Genomic DNA, 16638 nt, shown 5'->3' on the forward strand with positions numbered 1-16638 from the left:
TGGCCTTGAGACTACTTGCAGAGAGGAGGGAGCCCGTGACCTTGCTGGTCAGCAGCTTTCCCATCAGCCTGTATCTCTTTGTGGGGAAGAGATAATGAATCCAGGTGCTTGTCCTTGGTGGTGTCTGTCTCCATGGAGGATAGTGGATTCTGGAGCCAGGAAGCCAGGGAGTAAGCAGGGAATGAGTATTTTGATTTTAACCACGTATATGCTGGGTTTAATGCAGGAAAACTGATATTGGGGTTGGTATCACAACTATGTACTGGGGGGCTTTGGGGAGAAGCAAAAAAAAAAGAGGAATTGGCAACAGATGTTAGCTGAGATACCAATCCTTAAAAATATATAAATAAATAAATAATTTTTCCAGAGAGGAGATACAGCTGACTAAAGAAATGTAAACTTTAATGATCCAGGTGAGGTTGGTGATGAATTTATAATTAAGGCTTTCTGTTGAAAGCTAGGGATGAGTTTCCTGACTGCTTTGGTTAGTGTCTTGGTTAGATCGTCAGATGGAACCGGCCTTCAGACCCCTTAGCTCCCCAGCCCCCTTTTTGTAAATGAAGAAATTGGAGATTTCCCAGGTCACAGAGCTGACTGATCATCCGGGGGCTGAGGGAGTGGAATGCCACGTCAGGCCTCCTGGGAAACACATCCTGTGACATACAGGGTGTCTGGATTTAAGTGAGGCAAAACGAGTAATATGGATTTGAAAATGGTGTGATTGGCTGGATTCCAAAGCACTTCCCAGAGTGTTGATGAATTTTTCCTCTGGAGGAGTGAGTTCCTCGTCACTGGAGAGGTTCTTTCTGGAACTCAGTGCTTCCTTCTGGGATGCTGTGGAGGGATTGCTGCATTATGTCGATCTTTGATGCCCTGACGACTCTGAGATTTGGTGCTTGTATAGAAGACAACAGGACTTCAAGTTCTTGTGGTTGGGTATTAGAATTTAGGGTGGCGGGACACCTCGAATTTCATTTGAGTTTCTCTCTGTATTATAAGGATGATGTGTCTACAGCTGAACAAGTGGTTAGTGTCCGTACACTAAGGTTCACAGCAGGAAATAGGTGGTACTTTCAGAAATAGGTACTTTGTGGAACATCTTTAGAAAGGAACTTCATAAAGGAATGGGCAGAATTTCAGGAAAACACCAAAGGGCAGTGCAGTATCCCAGCATGTGTGATGTCTGGGAGCCATCACCTAGGCTTGAAGCAGTGAGGGGAGGGAGTGGTCACTGGAAGTTGACAGGGTAACTTCATGAGGAGCACTGACTGCTGAGAGTTGTGGCCTTGGTAAGGGGACTCCAGCAACCCATGGCAGTTGGCCAGGGAGGGAGCACCCTGCCCACACTTTCTTCTGACCTCCCACTCTCTTGCTGCTGCCTGACACTGGCCAAAGCAAGTGGAAGCCAGAGGGCAGGGCAGCCCTTTGATGCAGTCCACATGGGTCAGCCCCCGGGAGCCCAGAGCTGGATGGAGAACGACAGAGGATAGACCTAGTGGGAGACACACACAGTGACCACAGTGCTTGGGCTATGGTGACCCATGTCCTAGTCCACTTTTCCTTCCCTGACTTCATCACCCTTTACCTTATTCCTTGGTCTGGACACAGTCAAAAACTGCTATATGCTTCAGAAAATTAAGTGACTAGCCATCATTTGGAGTTTACTATTGACATTACGGGGCTCCCAAATTTTAAAATAACCTAATTTTTGTATAGTAACAAACACACAGAATCTGGGGCTAACTGTGGTGTTTTGTAGCTAGGGTGGTTTAGAGCATGTAGTTTCGCCTAAAGGTCACATAAGCCTTGTGGGAAATAAGGTTTGAAAAGGCTTAGATACTCAGAAGTACATACGTATGTTCTGCATGCCATAGAGTGCCGATTGCCTTGAAGACGAGAGTCTCATGTTTATTTTCTGGTTTCCAGCGCGAGTGCATCTCTATCCATGTGGGGCAGGCGGGGGTCCAGATCGGCAATGCCTGCTGGGAATTGTACTGCCTTGAACATGGAATTCAACCTGATGGTCAGATGCCAAGTGACAAAACGATCGGCGGTGGGGATGACTCGTTCAACACGTTCTTCAGTGAGACTGGGGCTGGCAAGCATGTGCCCAGAGCTGTGTTTGTGGACCTGGAGCCCACCGTAGTTGGTAGGTTCTGAGGCCTCAGGCCGCTGTCCTGGGAGGGTAGGAGAGCCTAGCTAAAGCCCCACATGAGCTCCTTTGAATCCCTCAGCAGAAAGGATAGACGTACAAGTGTATGCCCGTAGCCACGTTAGGGGAGAAACTGGAGAGTTAGTGCTTGAAGTGTCTGTGGGACTCAGGCTCCTAATTAGGAAAACCTCCTGTAAGGTTGGCCAGCAGGAAGATGGGCTGGTGATAGATCCACTCGTGGCCACCTCCGCCCCGGTTAGGTGGTCATGTAGACCCTGTCTGCAGGGTGCCCGGGCACTGGTAGGCTGTGTACTCCCTCAGGCTGGTGCACAAGTCTTGACCTGCATCTTAGGCGTAGAAAGGTGAGTATAGAACATTCGTTGGGTTCTTCCAGATTAGAAGTCTGAGGCAGTTTCCAAGGAGAGCTGCAAAGAGAGCCCCTTTCAGTGGCCACCCAGGGGATGACAGAATGCCACCCTAAAGTCTGTGAGACCCAGGCCACATAGCGCAGCAAAAGCCATGCTGCGGACTGTCTAGTACGTAAGGGATTTTTAAATTGTGCCCTTGGCTGTGCTGGGGTATGAAAACACGCGTGTGTAGAAGGGCCTGTGCGGGTGGGGCTCTACTCCTTCTTTGGGAAGCAGTCCCACTGACATTGTACCATGAGTTGACCCTTCTCTCCTGGAGCCGTAGGGTGCGGTTGTGGTCTGTGCATTAGAGACGTTCCCTGTGAGGCACTGATGCTGCTGACCTACAAGGAACAGCGTGTACTTAGGAGAATGGAACGGCCCCCGAATCTGCCCACTCTGGTGAGTTAACAATAGACCTTAAAGACTCGCGGCCCCTGTGTCCTCTTTGCAGATGAAGTGCGCACAGGGACCTACAGGCAGCTCTTCCACCCGGAGCAGCTGATCACCGGGAAGGAAGACGCGGCCAATAATTACGCCAGAGGCCATTACACCATCGGCAAGGAGATCGTCGACCTGGTCCTGGACCGGATCCGCAAACTGGTAAGAAGAGCTCTGACAAGGCTGCCTGGGGACCTTGTCCTGGACGGGAGGGTAGGCCTTGGATTGTGACCGGGAGGACATTTTGGGAAAAACCGAGGCCGGAGTCATGAATCCACAGTCTTACTCTGCAGTGTGGCTGCGGTGCATCCATGCAGCTTTCCCATCTGCTCTGCTTTGCCTCTAAGTGTGATACGTGTTCACTGTGGAGGTGTGAATCGTGTGATCTCGCATGTGAAGAGAAGTGACCGTGGCGGGTTGGAGGTTGGCAGTGTGGTTTCTCCTGGGCGCTGGCTCACGTCCTCTGCTTTCTCTCAGGCGGATCTGTGCACGGGGCTGCAGGGCTTCCTCATCTTCCACAGCTTCGGGGGCGGCACCGGCTCTGGGTTTGCGTCTCTGCTCATGGAGCGGCTCTCCGTGGACTATGGCAAGAAGTCCAAGCTCGAATTTGCCATTTACCCAGCCCCCCAGGTTTCCACGGCCGTGGTGGAGCCCTACAACTCCATCCTGACCACTCACACGACCCTGGAACATTCTGATTGTGCCTTCATGGTGGACAACGAAGCCATCTACGACATATGTCGGCGCAACCTGGATATTGAGCGGCCCACATACACCAACCTCAATCGTCTGATCGGACAGATCGTGTCCTCCATCACGGCCTCGCTGCGGTTCGATGGGGCCCTGAATGTGGACTTGACGGAATTCCAGACCAACCTGGTCCCGTACCCCCGCATCCACTTCCCGCTGGCCACCTATGCCCCGGTTATCTCAGCCGAGAAGGCCTACCATGAGCAGCTGTCCGTGGCCGAGATCACCAATGCCTGCTTCGAGCCGGCCAACCAGATGGTCAAGTGTGACCCTCGCCATGGCAAGTACATGGCCTGCTGCATGTTGTACAGGGGCGACGTGGTCCCGAAAGATGTCAACGCGGCCATTGCCACCATCAAGACCAAGCGCACCATCCAGTTTGTGGATTGGTGCCCGACTGGATTTAAGGTAGGACTGGTGATGGGGAGTGGGTCTCCCTGTTGGCAAGCAGCAGACCCTGCCATACAACGCTGCCCCTTTGCAGAGTTCCCCTGTTCCCTGACAGCTTGGCTCTTGGTCATAACTTAGGGGACCACAGTGATCATTTATTCAATGGCATCTTTTGAACTTCCTTCCTGAGTTATCATACTGTAGATCTGTGGTGAGTACATTTTTTTAACAAAATCTTTTGAAGGACTTTTGTTCCCTTTTCTGGGTGGTAGAATTAGTGTGGGAAATGTAGGTTGGACTGGGAAATGTGGGCATTGTCAGGGCATTTCGGTAATTCTTGTGGTTCTCTGGGGAATTACTATCAATTGATTGCCGTCACTGAATCTTCCTTCATTCCATAAGGGTAGAAACTACACCCAATTTCAATGTCCTGTGCAGTGTTGGATTTAAAGAAAAACTATCATGAATCTTTTGTGAAGAAAATGGCAACATCTTTATTTCTCTCTTGGGAAGCCTAGAAATTCTGGCCTGAGTTTGCCTCAGACCACAGTTTGTCCCCACCTTCCATTGGATACGGGATGGACACCTTGCTGTCGCTCTCCAGCTTTGTCCAGTCCTGGGTCACTGAACCCTGTGGATGATTTCCCTCAGGACTGTGCTTCCTGAGCCTTTTCATGTCTCCTCTGCCAGCCCAGACCCTCCCTGCTCCTGCTGGGCCTGCTGCAGTGGATTCTGAACTAGGCTTCCTCCTCTGGTCCTCCTCCTCTAGTTCAGGAGTCCGCATGGTGGGTGGACCAACCGCCTGCTTCTGTAATTATGTTTCATGTGGACACAGCCACACCTGCTCATTGGTGTATTGTTGTGGCTGCTTTTGCTGCAGACAGAACTGAGGAGCTGTAACAGACCATGTGGCCCACCCAGCCTAGACTATGCAGGGTCTCGCCCTTACAGACAACGTTTGCTGACCCAGGCTCCAGCTGACCCTGTGTGCTGCTGCCAAATCTCTGAGCACGTCATCCTTTGGGTCCTGTACTTGGAATGCCTCCCCTTTGGTCCCAGCCCTAGAATATCACCTCCTTCCTCCTCCTTAGCACACACATAGGCCACCTCCTGGTGCAGTGGGAGCAGCAGTCCTAGGACCTCTGACAATGTACCTGTCACCTGCTCTGCACAGGCTGGCTGATTTGGTGGGAAAGCAGGGGGTATGATCTTCCCTTGTGATACAACCACAGCTGTGTGCTCTGAATCTACTGGGTGGAAGAGGCTTCAGCCACAATTTAATCCCCATCTCGTTGAAGCCTGTGGAGATAATAGCATATGAAGAATCCAGGGCAGTGTCCCTTTTCAGAAGGAAGACGTTGCTGTTACCTGCGCACTGATCACACATCACAGTTGCTGGGACATAGCCCTTCAGGCAGCTTGGGACCCAGCCAGGGTGGCTGACTCAGGCTCCTCTTTTCCTGTTTTCCTTTTCTGGAAACCAGCACCCTGCTCTCCTGGCACCTTGCCTGGCACCTCGCCTGGCACCAAGAAGGGCTCAGACTGTAGGGTGAGCCGAGTCTTCTCCTGGGTCGCCAGAGGGGACCTGTGCATCTTCTGTTTCCATGATTCAGCCTCCATTTCTGGGTTTGACAGAAGCTTTACAGAGTGCTCTCTTCCCCTTCTCTGGCAGGTGGGCATCAACTACCAGCCCCCCACGGTTGTGCCTGGGGGAGACCTGGCCAAGGTGCAGCGGGCAGTGTGCATGCTGAGCAATACCACCGCCATCGCCGAGGCCTGGGCCCGCCTGGACCATAAGTTCGATCTCATGTACGCAAAGCGAGCCTTTGTACACTGGTACGTGGGGGAAGGCATGGAGGAAGGAGAGTTCTCTGAGGCCCGGGAGGACCTGGCGGCGCTGGAGAAGGACTACGAAGAGGTGGGCGTGGACTCCGTGGAAGCCGAGGCCGAAGAAGGGGAAGAATACTGAGTGGGAGAGTGTGGCTGGCAGCCCCTCCCTTTGTGTCCTTGCCCCGCTGTAACATTATGATACGCTTACATATTAAAGTGTCTGTGTTAAACCTCTGTCTGCTGTGGTGCTCGGCTGGGACACACTCGTCTGCGCACAGGAGTGGGTAGGACCCCAGAGCCTGATGGCCACATGGAAGGCTGGTCAGGGCTGCACAGGGCTGCCCTGCTGGAGTGGGCGGAGTGCCACCTACATCTGTAAGGAGCCACTGCTTACATGACATGACTCGGGGCGAAACAGTCAATATTTCCAATCTAAGATTTCAAAGCATGAAGATTTACTAAATTCTAGGAAAACTGAGTTAGGTTTTTCAATTGAATTTGCCATTTTTTACACTTCTCCATTGATGGCACATGTGGACTAAAGTATAAAAGTTTGAACTGGAGTTTTAAAATCTGAGGTCCGTGCAAGTTTGGGGTGTTCACCAAATCCTAAAACTGTCAGTCAGATGTGTAAGGTCAGGAGATTTTTGGGGAAAAGGTTTTTTTTTAAATTTTCCATGGTATTTATGACCCTCAGAAGGTTAGAAGCTGTAGGTTACAACAAAATTCATCTTTGTCCTCACATCCATGGTCTCAGTAAAAGCATCGTACTTTTCACTTTAAGCAAAACGTGTTGATGTGTTTATGAGACCTGGTAATACGGATATTTTCTCAGACCCGAACCTGAGGTCCTGGAGGGGGAAGCCACTGGCTTAAGTCACTTGGTTAGTTCAGCTGTAGCATAACCAGGACCAGCACACAGAACTAATTCTACATCTTTGTGCCTTACCATATTCAACAGGTGATAGAGAACGTCTTGAACAGACTCTCAGCTTTTCCGAAAGGTTTATTACCAGCTGGAGGAAACCACACAGAGACTCTGTGAGGGGGCTGGGGAGCCCACAGTAGGGCGGCAGGAGTCTCTGCCCATCTCAGGTGCTGCCCCGAGTGGGGCTCTTCCCTGGTGCGCCCCCCTTGGGCAGCCTGGTAGCACTGGGCTGGCGGGGCATCCTCTGGCTGGACCCTTCCCGGCCGCCACGTTCTGCCAACGCTGGGCCTCCACCGAGAGCACTGCTGCCTTTGTTTCTCCCTGAGCAAACAGAGAACACCACGGTCAGGAACCAGGGCAAGCTCCACAGACGCAGCACACCTCCTGTGTTTGTGTTCTCTAAGCGACGTTTACGTTGAGTGTGTTTCTGTCACGGTCCTTTCAGCCAGGGACCCTATGTCAGCCCTGAGTCCTGAGTCCTCCAAGAGGAGTCCTCAGCAGAGTACAGGAGGCCCTCCTAGGACAGGGGCAGTGTCAGGAGTGATGGGGAAAGTTCTAGTGGTCAATTTCGGGGAAGGGAAGCTCAGCCTGTTGACTCCTGCCCTGGAAAGCCTACGCAGCTGGCCATGACTGCTAGCGGCCCTGCCCCCAGGCACTCTCCCCTCTAGACAGCCTGCGGCCTGCATCTGAACCGATCAGGAAACACATCAGTCATTGAGCACAGAAGTCAGGCCTTTAGATTTGATCTGGAAAGCTCTTTCTCATGTTTCGCGCCCTCCCTGTATTCTGCAAACATTCAGTGGTCAAGCTTCCTGTTCCCAGGGTCATTCCTGGCTCCTGCCGAGCCTCGACCTCCTGAGCCTGCCCTGACCACTAGGTCGTCACGCTCAGAGAGAGGCTCCACAGACGGAGCCCATGGGTCCAGACCCTCCTTGATTTATCCCTTGCTGACTTTATTCTCTCTGAAGACAGCTGGGAAGATCTTCAGCCACACAGGGGCCAGAGCTGGATTAAAGGAGTAGCTGCCCTGGGCTCAGGGGGTTGACAGCATCAGTGAGACTGAAAGGACTCCATGAGGACAAACATGCCTGGGAATAGGCTCACCTGCTGGGTACCAGACCCTCCCCCTTGGGCCTGCCCCAGCCAGGATTCTTCTCTGCTCCGGCCTGGCAGGGTCTGCCCTGCAGGCTCTGACCAGGGTACCTGTGCTCCGCTTAACCCCAGCCTCCATCCTGGTTCTCGGTCAAAGAGCCTGCAATGGGGCATTGTGAATTCTTGGAGGAAAGACTCAAGGAAGGTTCTCAGGGGCCTTGCTTTAGGTCACTTCAATGTCACCATTTGTCACCTTGAGCAAGCGGAGGCGTCTGCCTTTGAGACTCTGCAGAACCTGGCACCTCCAGAAGGAAATCAAATTCACTTTCATGCTAATACTGACAACTGAATTCTCCCCAGGATGCCTGCAGGGATAGGACAGACCTTCTTACGAGAATTTCTGGAAAGTTCTTCCTCAGAGAGCAGGGGGTCTTTGCAGCCTACCCACTGGGGACATGACAGCCCTGCTGAAGGAGCACACTGCGTTCGAGCATGGCAGCACAACATCTTCAAGGCCGGGTGACAGGGTAATAGCCAGGGCAAGTGGGTGGCCAGAGCAGTCCATTGCCTGGCTAGAGAGCCCACCAGAAGGTCTGTACCTACCAGCCAGTACTGCTGCCCTCTCTGGCCAGGCACACAGTAGGGGCTTAATCAGTGCTTCCAGAACACATTACAGACATAATGACAGACCGACGTACACCAAGCACATGTACATGTGCACTTTTAACCCTAAACTGAGCCTCCACTTCTTGGGACGGTGTTCTCCCTCATGGGTGTGCCCAGTGACCCCCTCCCTGCATGCGTGTACACAGCCCTGATGCGGTGTTTTGGGAGAAGTGTTATCGTGAATGGAGCAGCGCTGTCAATGGAAATGAGATACAAGCCAAATGTGTAATTTTTACTTCAAAAAGCATATATATATATATATATATATATAGTCATTTGCACATGGGATCAGTATAAGAATTACCCGTGAGGTGTGACATCCCCTCTGTGCGCCCATCCCTTGGCATCTGGGCACATGGTGGGCATCCACATGCCCAGCACCAGCCCCGGGGCCTGTGGCTCCCGCATCAGACAGTGCAGCTCCATGTGCGGCTCACGGCTTCGACGCCCAAGCTCATCTCACCTGTCTTGGAGGGACATCTTTCTAAAACATATAGTTTCCCTAAACTTCAACAGGGAACACTCAACTGAATGTAACTTTTCTTCAGTGACCCCACATCCTCCCCATGAGAAGCACTCCCCCACTGTGTTTCCAGGGGTCTTCTACTTCCCCTTTTTCTTCTGGAAAAGGCAGAAATGAGAGAGCTTATCGGTGATAGTCCCCACAGGCCACCTCGATGGCCAGGGGTCAGGAACAAAGTCAGACCCCTCAGTGGGACTCCAGCCCTTGGACTGGAGCAACTCCACACCCTGATTCTGTGGGAAACGTAACGCTAGTGAGGGCCAACAGCCCAAACCCCCTCATTCTCCTGGCCACCATGGTCCCCACATTTGCCTCGCTCTGACAACTCTCCACCCCAGATCCTGCCATTAATGAGGTGGCCAGAAGGTCTCTATGCACAGATGCTGTGACATGGGGCCTCAGAGACCTGTCTTGTGCGGTGGGCTCTGTCTCTCAGCCACAGCACATTGCTGGCATGGCCTGTCAGAGGCCCCACTCCCCTCCACCACCTCCCCATCAAACCCTTCCCCGGGCTGCCCTAACCCCCACCAGGCATCTCCCCAGGGCCTCTGTGTCCTGGTATGCTGGCCGCTGGCCACCCAGCCCAGCAGCACCCAAGGCCTGAGCACTTGAGGAGAAAACGACCCCATGGAGCCCAGGGCTCCACTCCTGTCCCCATGCTCGGGGCTTCCTCCCCACCTCCCTCAGAGCCCCCTCTGACCCTCCCAACCCCTCTATGCCAGTGCTCCCAGCACCATTCCCACAGCACACCTCCTGACCCTCTGCTCTCTCCCTCTTCCCACATCCCCCAGCTCAGGCCCTCCTCCCACCAATGGGCTGCATCCACGCTCTGCATCAGCCTCCCCACCTGCCCTTCCCCGCTCAGCGCCCTCCCACCACCCCACCTGCAGGGCTGTAGGGCAAGGAGACTGGAGCTGGCCCAGAGGGCCCCCCGGCCTGCTTAACTCTTACTGCTCCAGCAAGGCCCGCTGCACTGGCCTCCTCTCGTCTCTGTTACTGTCGGTTTGTCTAGCCATCTCCCTCCCTGGACCAAGAGCATGTCCATCTCGCAGTCCCACTGCACCCCAGCACTGACAGCCGGCCTGGTACCCAGAGTCCTGAGAAGTGAGCCCCAACACCCCTCAAGGGAGGAGGGCTCTGTTCCCAGTTTCTCCCTCCCCCTGGAAACTCAGCCATCGATTCCTCAGCCCAGCCTCTAGTCCACGCCCCCCCCCCCCCCCCCCCCCCCCCCGCCCCGACCTGCCCCTCGGCCCTTCCCCACTCCTCCCTGGCCTGAGCTCCAGGGGGCACCTGGAACTTGGAGGTGGGCGATGGGGAGAGGGGCGTGAAGGAGGGCAAAGCCAGAGCATCTGTGGGATCTCAGGCCCTCCCTCACACACCCCTGGAAACACCTGGAAGGTACCCCAGCTCAGGAACCAGGCAGAGAAGAAGAGTCACAGTGTATCCTCCAGGCTGCCCACCCGGGTGGCCGACAGCATCTCAGAGGCCAAGCTGTTTCTCACACCCAGGGCTTTGCTCTCCAGAGCACGCCAGGCTGCCCCTTCCCTGCCCCTCGGTCTACTGTCCTCCTCTGGGGTGGGGGCACCTCTACAGAGCACAAGTCTCACCCAGCAGAGTTAACCTCTGGGGGCGGGGGTGTTGGTCCCATTCTAGAAGGACTGCGGATTGTCTCTAATAAAGTGAGCCATGAAATCCTGTCCTCAGTCTCTAAGTTGATGGCAGGGATGGCCCGCAGGGTCCTGCCCTTGCAGCTCGAAGCTGCTCAGGCTTTCTGGGGGCCACGGCAGTTTCCATGGAAACAAGAGCACAACCCCCAGAGATAAACCAATAAACACAACCTGTAAAACGAGAGAACGGGCAGCAAGAGAACCGGAGGGACCCGGGGGGCCCGGGAGAGAGAGGCGAGTGCGGGGCAGCGGGGCCGTGGAGCAGAACCGCAGAGGCCGCAGGTGGTGGGACCCAGGAAAAGGAGGGCCTTGCAGGGGGGCTACAGTTCTTGGCAGAGAGAGAGGAGGCCTCTGGAGGTCAGAGAGAGACACAGAGAGAGCAGACAGAGTGTGGGTCAGTGGGGAGGCCTGTACTCGAGCGCCCAGGGCCTCATGGGACAGGGGACGCAGGAACCCAAGGGCCCTGGCACTCCCAATCACATGGGCCCAGCCTGCCCTCCACCCGAACGTCAGCCCTTCTCGGGGTGTCTGTAAGAGCCCTGTGCTTCTGGCCAAGGAGCCAGCCCAGGAGGTCCGGCTGCATGCCAGAGGGTTTCTGACAGCCTCTGGGAGCAGAAGGGACACAGGGAGGATGCAGGTGGAACTCCACGGTGACACCTGGTCACCAGCGCCTGTTCACCATGCCCCAGTCTTCACTCTGGAGAATGATGAGGCCCCTCACACCTGAGCCCAGCGCTCTGCCACTCCGGCCTCTGCACCCGAGTGTCTAGGGCAGTCAGGGGCTGCCAGGCTGACTCCCGACCTGCATCCAAGGAGGGAAACTCAGCTGGCCAGACTCCTCAGCAAGGCCTGGGCCAAGTGGGGTCCAGGTGAGGGGGTGGGAGGAAAGCTTCTGCCTGCCCGGCTCTCTGAGCACTTCCCTGGAGTCTGTACAAACATGAGAACAGGAACGAAAGCAGTCTCGTTCCCGTGTTTGTGGGATGAAGGCAGGAGCCCAGAGGTGAGAAGAGGCTGGGGCAGCAAAAGCCCCAGATGAGGCCTAGCCCACTGGGCCTCCCTGGGGCACCCGCTCTGCGGCCACCCGATCTGCACGAGCTTTCTCTACGGCGGCAGCCAAGCCGAAGATGGAGACTGAAGCCCCAGGGCCGAGCCCTTGGCTGGCCCAGCGGGTCCCGGGAGAAGACCAGCAGAAAGGCCTGGCCACGGAGGGCCAAGCCGGCGCAGGGCTGGGCGCTGCCTCCCCCTGCCCCCGGCCCCGCCCACGCCCCCGCCATCTCGCTGCCCCGGCCGCAGGGGCAGGGAGCACCGGGCCCAACTCTGACCTCTCGTCTCAGGCGCGCTCGATGTGGGCAGTGACACGGCCGCGGGGGCCTGGGACTCGCTCGGCAGCCTCTGCCCGGCGCACATGGACTTGAGCATCTGGAAGACGGCGAGGGGCGCCACGTTCAGCTTCAGCAGGTCCAGCAGGATCCTGGAGAGACAGACGCGCTGCGCAAGGAGCCTCCTCGCCGGGGCCAGGCTGCTCGGCCAGAGCGGGCAGGCGTGGCCGCCTCCCTCAAGACCCCGACTCTACCCTGGGCCTCAAGGGGTTCCGACAAGGGCGGTGGGGGGAGAGAGCTGGAGGGTCGGGGGTCGCCGAGTGCGCAGCCCCGCCCGCGCCCGCTCACTTGAACACATCGGGGTCCATGGCGCCGCCCGCCGCCTGGGCCAGCTCGTACAGCTCCATCTCCTCGGCGCTCAGCACCTTCTTCCGCCGCAGCGCGAGCTTCTGCAGGGCCGCCTCCAGCCCCGGGGACGCCCCCGGCCCCGGTCCGGCGCCCGGAGCCGCCATCTGCGCGGCCGCGGGAAAGCGCGCTCACGGCCAAGCCCCTGTCCCCGCCCCCTGTCCTCCCCGCTAGCCCGGTCACCTAGCCCAGCCCCACGGGCGCGCCCACAGCGACCTCTAGCGGCCCCTCCGACCGTTTCTTTCCCCGCAGCCCGCAGCCGGAGGGCAGGCCGGCTCCGTCTCCCCTCCGTCCCTCGGTCCGCAGACGTATACGCGCTGGACCGTCTGTTAGGTGTCCCAAGGAAAAAGTGGCCGACCGCTGAGACCCGCTCCTTTTCGATCACGGCTTCCCTGCTGGACTGCCTCGGCCGTTGTCCCTTAGGTAGCAGCACGCAGCGCAGTGCCTGGCATCCACTGGGCGCTCAATAAATGCCTGTCGGAGGAAGAAGGGCAGTCAACACACTCTGCGTAATTGGTCTGCGCCGGTTCCCCACGAGGGGGCGTGCCTCGAGGGCCCGAATCAATGGCGTCTCATTCCGCGAACGCGCAGTCCTTGCCTCTGACACAGCGTGTGAGCCCGTGTCTAAGCGGTACAGCTGCCCCCACTGCGCACGCGTAGTCAGAGGCGGCATCCATACATCCGGCCGCCGTTGGTTGTGCGCATGCGCCTTTTGAGGGAGCGGCCCGCGGAGGCAGCGGCGCGTTTCCCGCCAGGCCAGGGGGCGTCACGCCTCGCGCACCTTGATGCCTACGTTTCGGCGCCCAGAAGCCGAACGGCGGACTCGGTCCCTGAGGCGAGCGACGCTGCGGACCCCACAGGTGAGTGGCGGGAACACCCCGCGTTCTGGCGGCCTCTGGAACCTCCGCCGGCGCCGTCTCGGTCCCCCGCGCGCCCGGGCTGGAACGGCGGGGAGCCAGGCCGGCCGCGCCCTCCTGCCGCCTCCGCGCCCCGCGGCGGGGCTCGGTTACCGCGCGGCGAGCGGCCGGAGGCCGGGAGCTCCGAGGGAGAGCGGAGCCTCGGGTCAGCCGGCGGTGGGGGTCCGCCCGAGCCCTCCTCCCTTGTGGCTCGAGTTCTCCGAGCCTCAGTTTCCCCGTCTGTAGGAGGGGACCCCGAGGCTCCCTTACAGGACGCAGCGGCCGGGGGGAGGCCTGGCGCTGTCGGCGGTGCCAGGGCTGCGGCTCTCAGGAGAGCCCGCCGAGGCGGGACCGCTCGCGCCGGCGGGCGGGGTGGCAGGGCGGGAGCAGCCTGGCGGGCGGGGTTCCGCGCAGGACGGGGCGGGCGCCGCCGCCTCGGGGTCCCGGGGCTGGCCTCCGGCCGCTCCCCGCCTCCTGTAAGCGCGGGCGCTCCGCTCTGGGCCCGCGGGACAGGAGCTCGCGCCGCTCGACCGTCCCCGAGTGCGGCCCGTGCTCCCGGGAGCCCTTGGCGGGGACTCAGTCTTCCTCAGAGCTGGCGTGGGCAGCGGGCGGCATGGACAGCTGAGAGGCCCGGGAGGCGTCCGCCCGGCCGAGGGGCGGAGGTGCGCGTCTCCCCTCGGCCTCGCCGCCGCCACCGGCCCGCGCTCCCGGTCTGTCCCCTCCGATCGCCCCGGCCGTCCCGCAGCACCTCCCGGAGGCAGCGGGACCCGCGTGCCTCCTCCGCTCTGGGTCTTTCCCGTCCGCCCGGGGCGCAGGGCCGAGTCTGCAGAGCCGGCCCGACGTTCTGACGGCTCCTGCCGGGGCCCCTCCGCTGCCTGCGTCCCCAGCAGGGGTGAGACCGAGGAGGCGTGCCCGCCCGCCCCGTGAGGGGTAGTGAGAGGCCTGTGGGCTTGACCCTCGGCTCTGCCCGTTCCCCCCGCCTCCTTCTCCTCGTCTGTGCGGCCCCGAGTTGTTGGGAGGCGGGATTTTCTGTTCTTGCTCGGCAAGCTGGCAGCACAGTCACGTGGTCAGCCGTGCAGGCTCGGCTGGGTTCTCTGCTCCGGGTCCCCCAAGGCCGAGATCGAGTGTTCTCGTGAGGCCTCGGGAAGAGTCTGCTTCCCAGCTCGCGCAGGTGGCAGCAGTTCCTCGGGGCTGTGGGACGGAGGTCCCCTTTCCTTGCCGCGTCGGCCCGGATGCTCTGTGCCGTGCGGTCCGCCGACTGGACACTCTCCTGTCGTCGGCAGGACCCGTCGGCGGTGCCTCGAGGGGCGTCTGACCGACCGCCGGCGGCGGGCCCTGAGGCTGTCCTCGGAATGCTGCCTGCCGCCGCCGGTTAAGGGGACGGCTGCGGAGAGCCCTGCACCCAGGCCTGGCTCCCGGCGGGGCTGGACGGGCGTCCCCGGGCCCCGAGGACTCCCCGCCGCGGGCTGGCGCCGAGGCCGAGGCGGTGCCGGGAGACGGGGCTGGCCGGCAGCGGGGTGGCGCGCAGCGGGCTCTCCGGGCGCTGGGAGGAGGCGGGGTCCCTCCTCGCGTTCCCCCAGCGCTGTCCTGAGACGGCCTCGTCCTCTCCGCGGGAGCCGCTGTGGCCCCTCGCCCGCGGCAGCCCAGCGTCCTGCGGGAGGGTCCGGCGAGGACAGTGCTGCCGCTGGGACTGGGGAGTCTGGCCGCGGACTCGAAGACCTCTCCAGTGGTGGTTTTTGGGGGCCTGTGGACTCGGGTTAGAATCCTTGGGCCAGACTCTGCCTCCTGTTGGTGCAGGGCCTCGCGTTTCCTCGAGCGCTGAGCCCTGGTTTTCTCTTCTGTAGGATGAGCGGATTCAGCTGCAGTTTTCCTGCTTCCTGGGGTATGGGGAGGAGCAAGAAAAAAGGACGCACATCCCAACTTTCAGGTCTTGTAAGTCCTCACACAGAAGTGAGGCGTTCTAATAATCATAACTGTCGTCAGTGAAAGGTGGAGGGACACTGCTATGCTGGGGGCCACCAGAACTGTACTTAAGTATTGAAGGCGCTGCTGAGAAGCTAGTGTGAGGCAGGTATCAGTGATGAAAGTTCCTAATTTCAGTTCTCAGAAGACACTTGCTGTAAACGTTGATTTAGAAGGACGTTCTTCCTCAGTGCACTGTCTAGCCAACAGATCGGAGCCATGGCCTGAACAGCCCAGGTCTCCACCTCTGACTGGACCCCGTGACTCTACCCCTGTTTGGAGGTGGACAAGGCCTGAGATGTCCTTTGGCAAAGCCCTCTGGTTAAAATTCTGGCATTTCCTCCTGATCTTTATCCATCTGCACAGAGGCTTCTTTTCTTCACGTAGTCAGGATACATCCATGCTTTTCCTGCACCCCATGACCTCGGTAGTTTCCTTAGTTCTTGTCCTGAATGTTTTCTTTCCATCGCCTTCCTGATTAATGTCAGCACTTGGCTGAAGCCATCTGTAGTTTTTAGCCTGCCTTATTTCTTAAGGTGATGAATTCAGTAGGTTCATTCTCTACTGCATAAAGGACATCTTGGTTAAGAGGGCTTAAATGACAAGAGAAGACACCCTTGTTTTTTTGGACATTCTCACTGGTAATCACAGTGGGGTACATCATGGGTGGTCAGTCACATGGGAAATCTCCAATTCGGGTGTACACATGGTGAGTACTCTGTGGTCTCTGAGGGGTGCCCTACATGATAGGATGCCCCTTCAGGCTGTCGGGTTGACCTTGGAGCCGACCCCTGCTTATGGATTGGGTAGAAGTCAATTTTGTTCTGCTAATGTGCACTTCTCTCAGGTAACTGGGGATTCCTGAGGGAGGATGCTGGGAAGCAAGCCTGGGACTTACTGGTCTAGACAGCATAGGACTTGCCTCTCTTCTAGTAGCATCCTTTAGGCCAATGGCACACACAAGACCTGATGTATGAGGTATTGAAGAGTCAGGCCAGTGGTTTGTGTCTGACTCCTGCTTAGCACTTGGATTTCTGTTTTGACTCAAGCCACAATATCAGCAAAAGCTACAAAGTGAATATGCTCCTGATTTTTTCCATTTGTTCTCTCTTCTAGGCTAGCCTGAAAAATGAGTCTATAAATGAGTCTAAACTCTTTGCACAGTGCTGCCAAGACTTGGTTGAAGCCATTGAAGATTTTCCTCCGCTTG

The 16638-nt window shown here is 57.7% G+C and overlaps 2 protein-coding genes across 6 annotated transcripts; one reads left to right on the forward strand and one right to left on the reverse strand.

The window, feature by feature from the left end:
• The first annotated feature begins 342 nt into the window (after positions 1–342).
• LOC106829419 (tubulin alpha-3 chain-like) lies at positions 343–6827 on the forward strand. Its single transcript, XM_070516206.1, has 4 exons — positions 343–2149; positions 3014–3162; positions 3478–4158; positions 5813–6827. The coding sequence occupies exons 1-4, from the start codon at positions 2029–2031 to the stop codon at positions 6107–6109; spliced, it is 1248 nt and encodes a 415-aa protein (XP_070372307.1). The 5' UTR covers positions 343–2028; the 3' UTR covers positions 6110–6827.
• Positions 6828–6958: 131 nt separating this feature from the next.
• Positions 6959–13708, reverse strand: LOC106844744 (mitotic-spindle organizing protein 2B). Of its 5 annotated transcripts, none has more exons than XM_044775741.2 (6): positions 13352–13708; positions 12787–13044; positions 12514–12677; positions 12169–12317; positions 11018–11197; positions 6959–7219 (listed from the first exon to the last, which is right to left on the reverse strand). In XM_044775741.2, exons 3-6 carry the CDS (start codon positions 12675–12677, stop codon positions 7062–7064), a joined length of 651 nt encoding a protein of 216 aa, XP_044631676.2. In that variant the 5' UTR covers positions 12787–13044; positions 13352–13708; the 3' UTR covers positions 6959–7061. The 5 variants fall into 5 exon arrangements, with proteins under 5 accessions (XP_044631676.2, XP_070372309.1, XP_070372308.1 ...); XM_070516208.1 differs by lacking the exon at positions 13352–13708 and adding an exon at positions 13169–13301 and having other exon boundaries at positions 12806–13044; XM_070516207.1 differs by lacking the exon at positions 13352–13708 and adding an exon at positions 13169–13301.
• Positions 13709–16638: the final 2930 nt, after the last annotated feature.

This window comes from Equus asinus, chromosome 8, assembly GCF_041296235.1.
Source record: "Equus asinus isolate D_3611 breed Donkey chromosome 8, EquAss-T2T_v2, whole genome shotgun sequence".
In the NCBI taxonomy this organism is placed as follows: domain Eukaryota; kingdom Metazoa; phylum Chordata; class Mammalia; order Perissodactyla; family Equidae; genus Equus; species Equus asinus.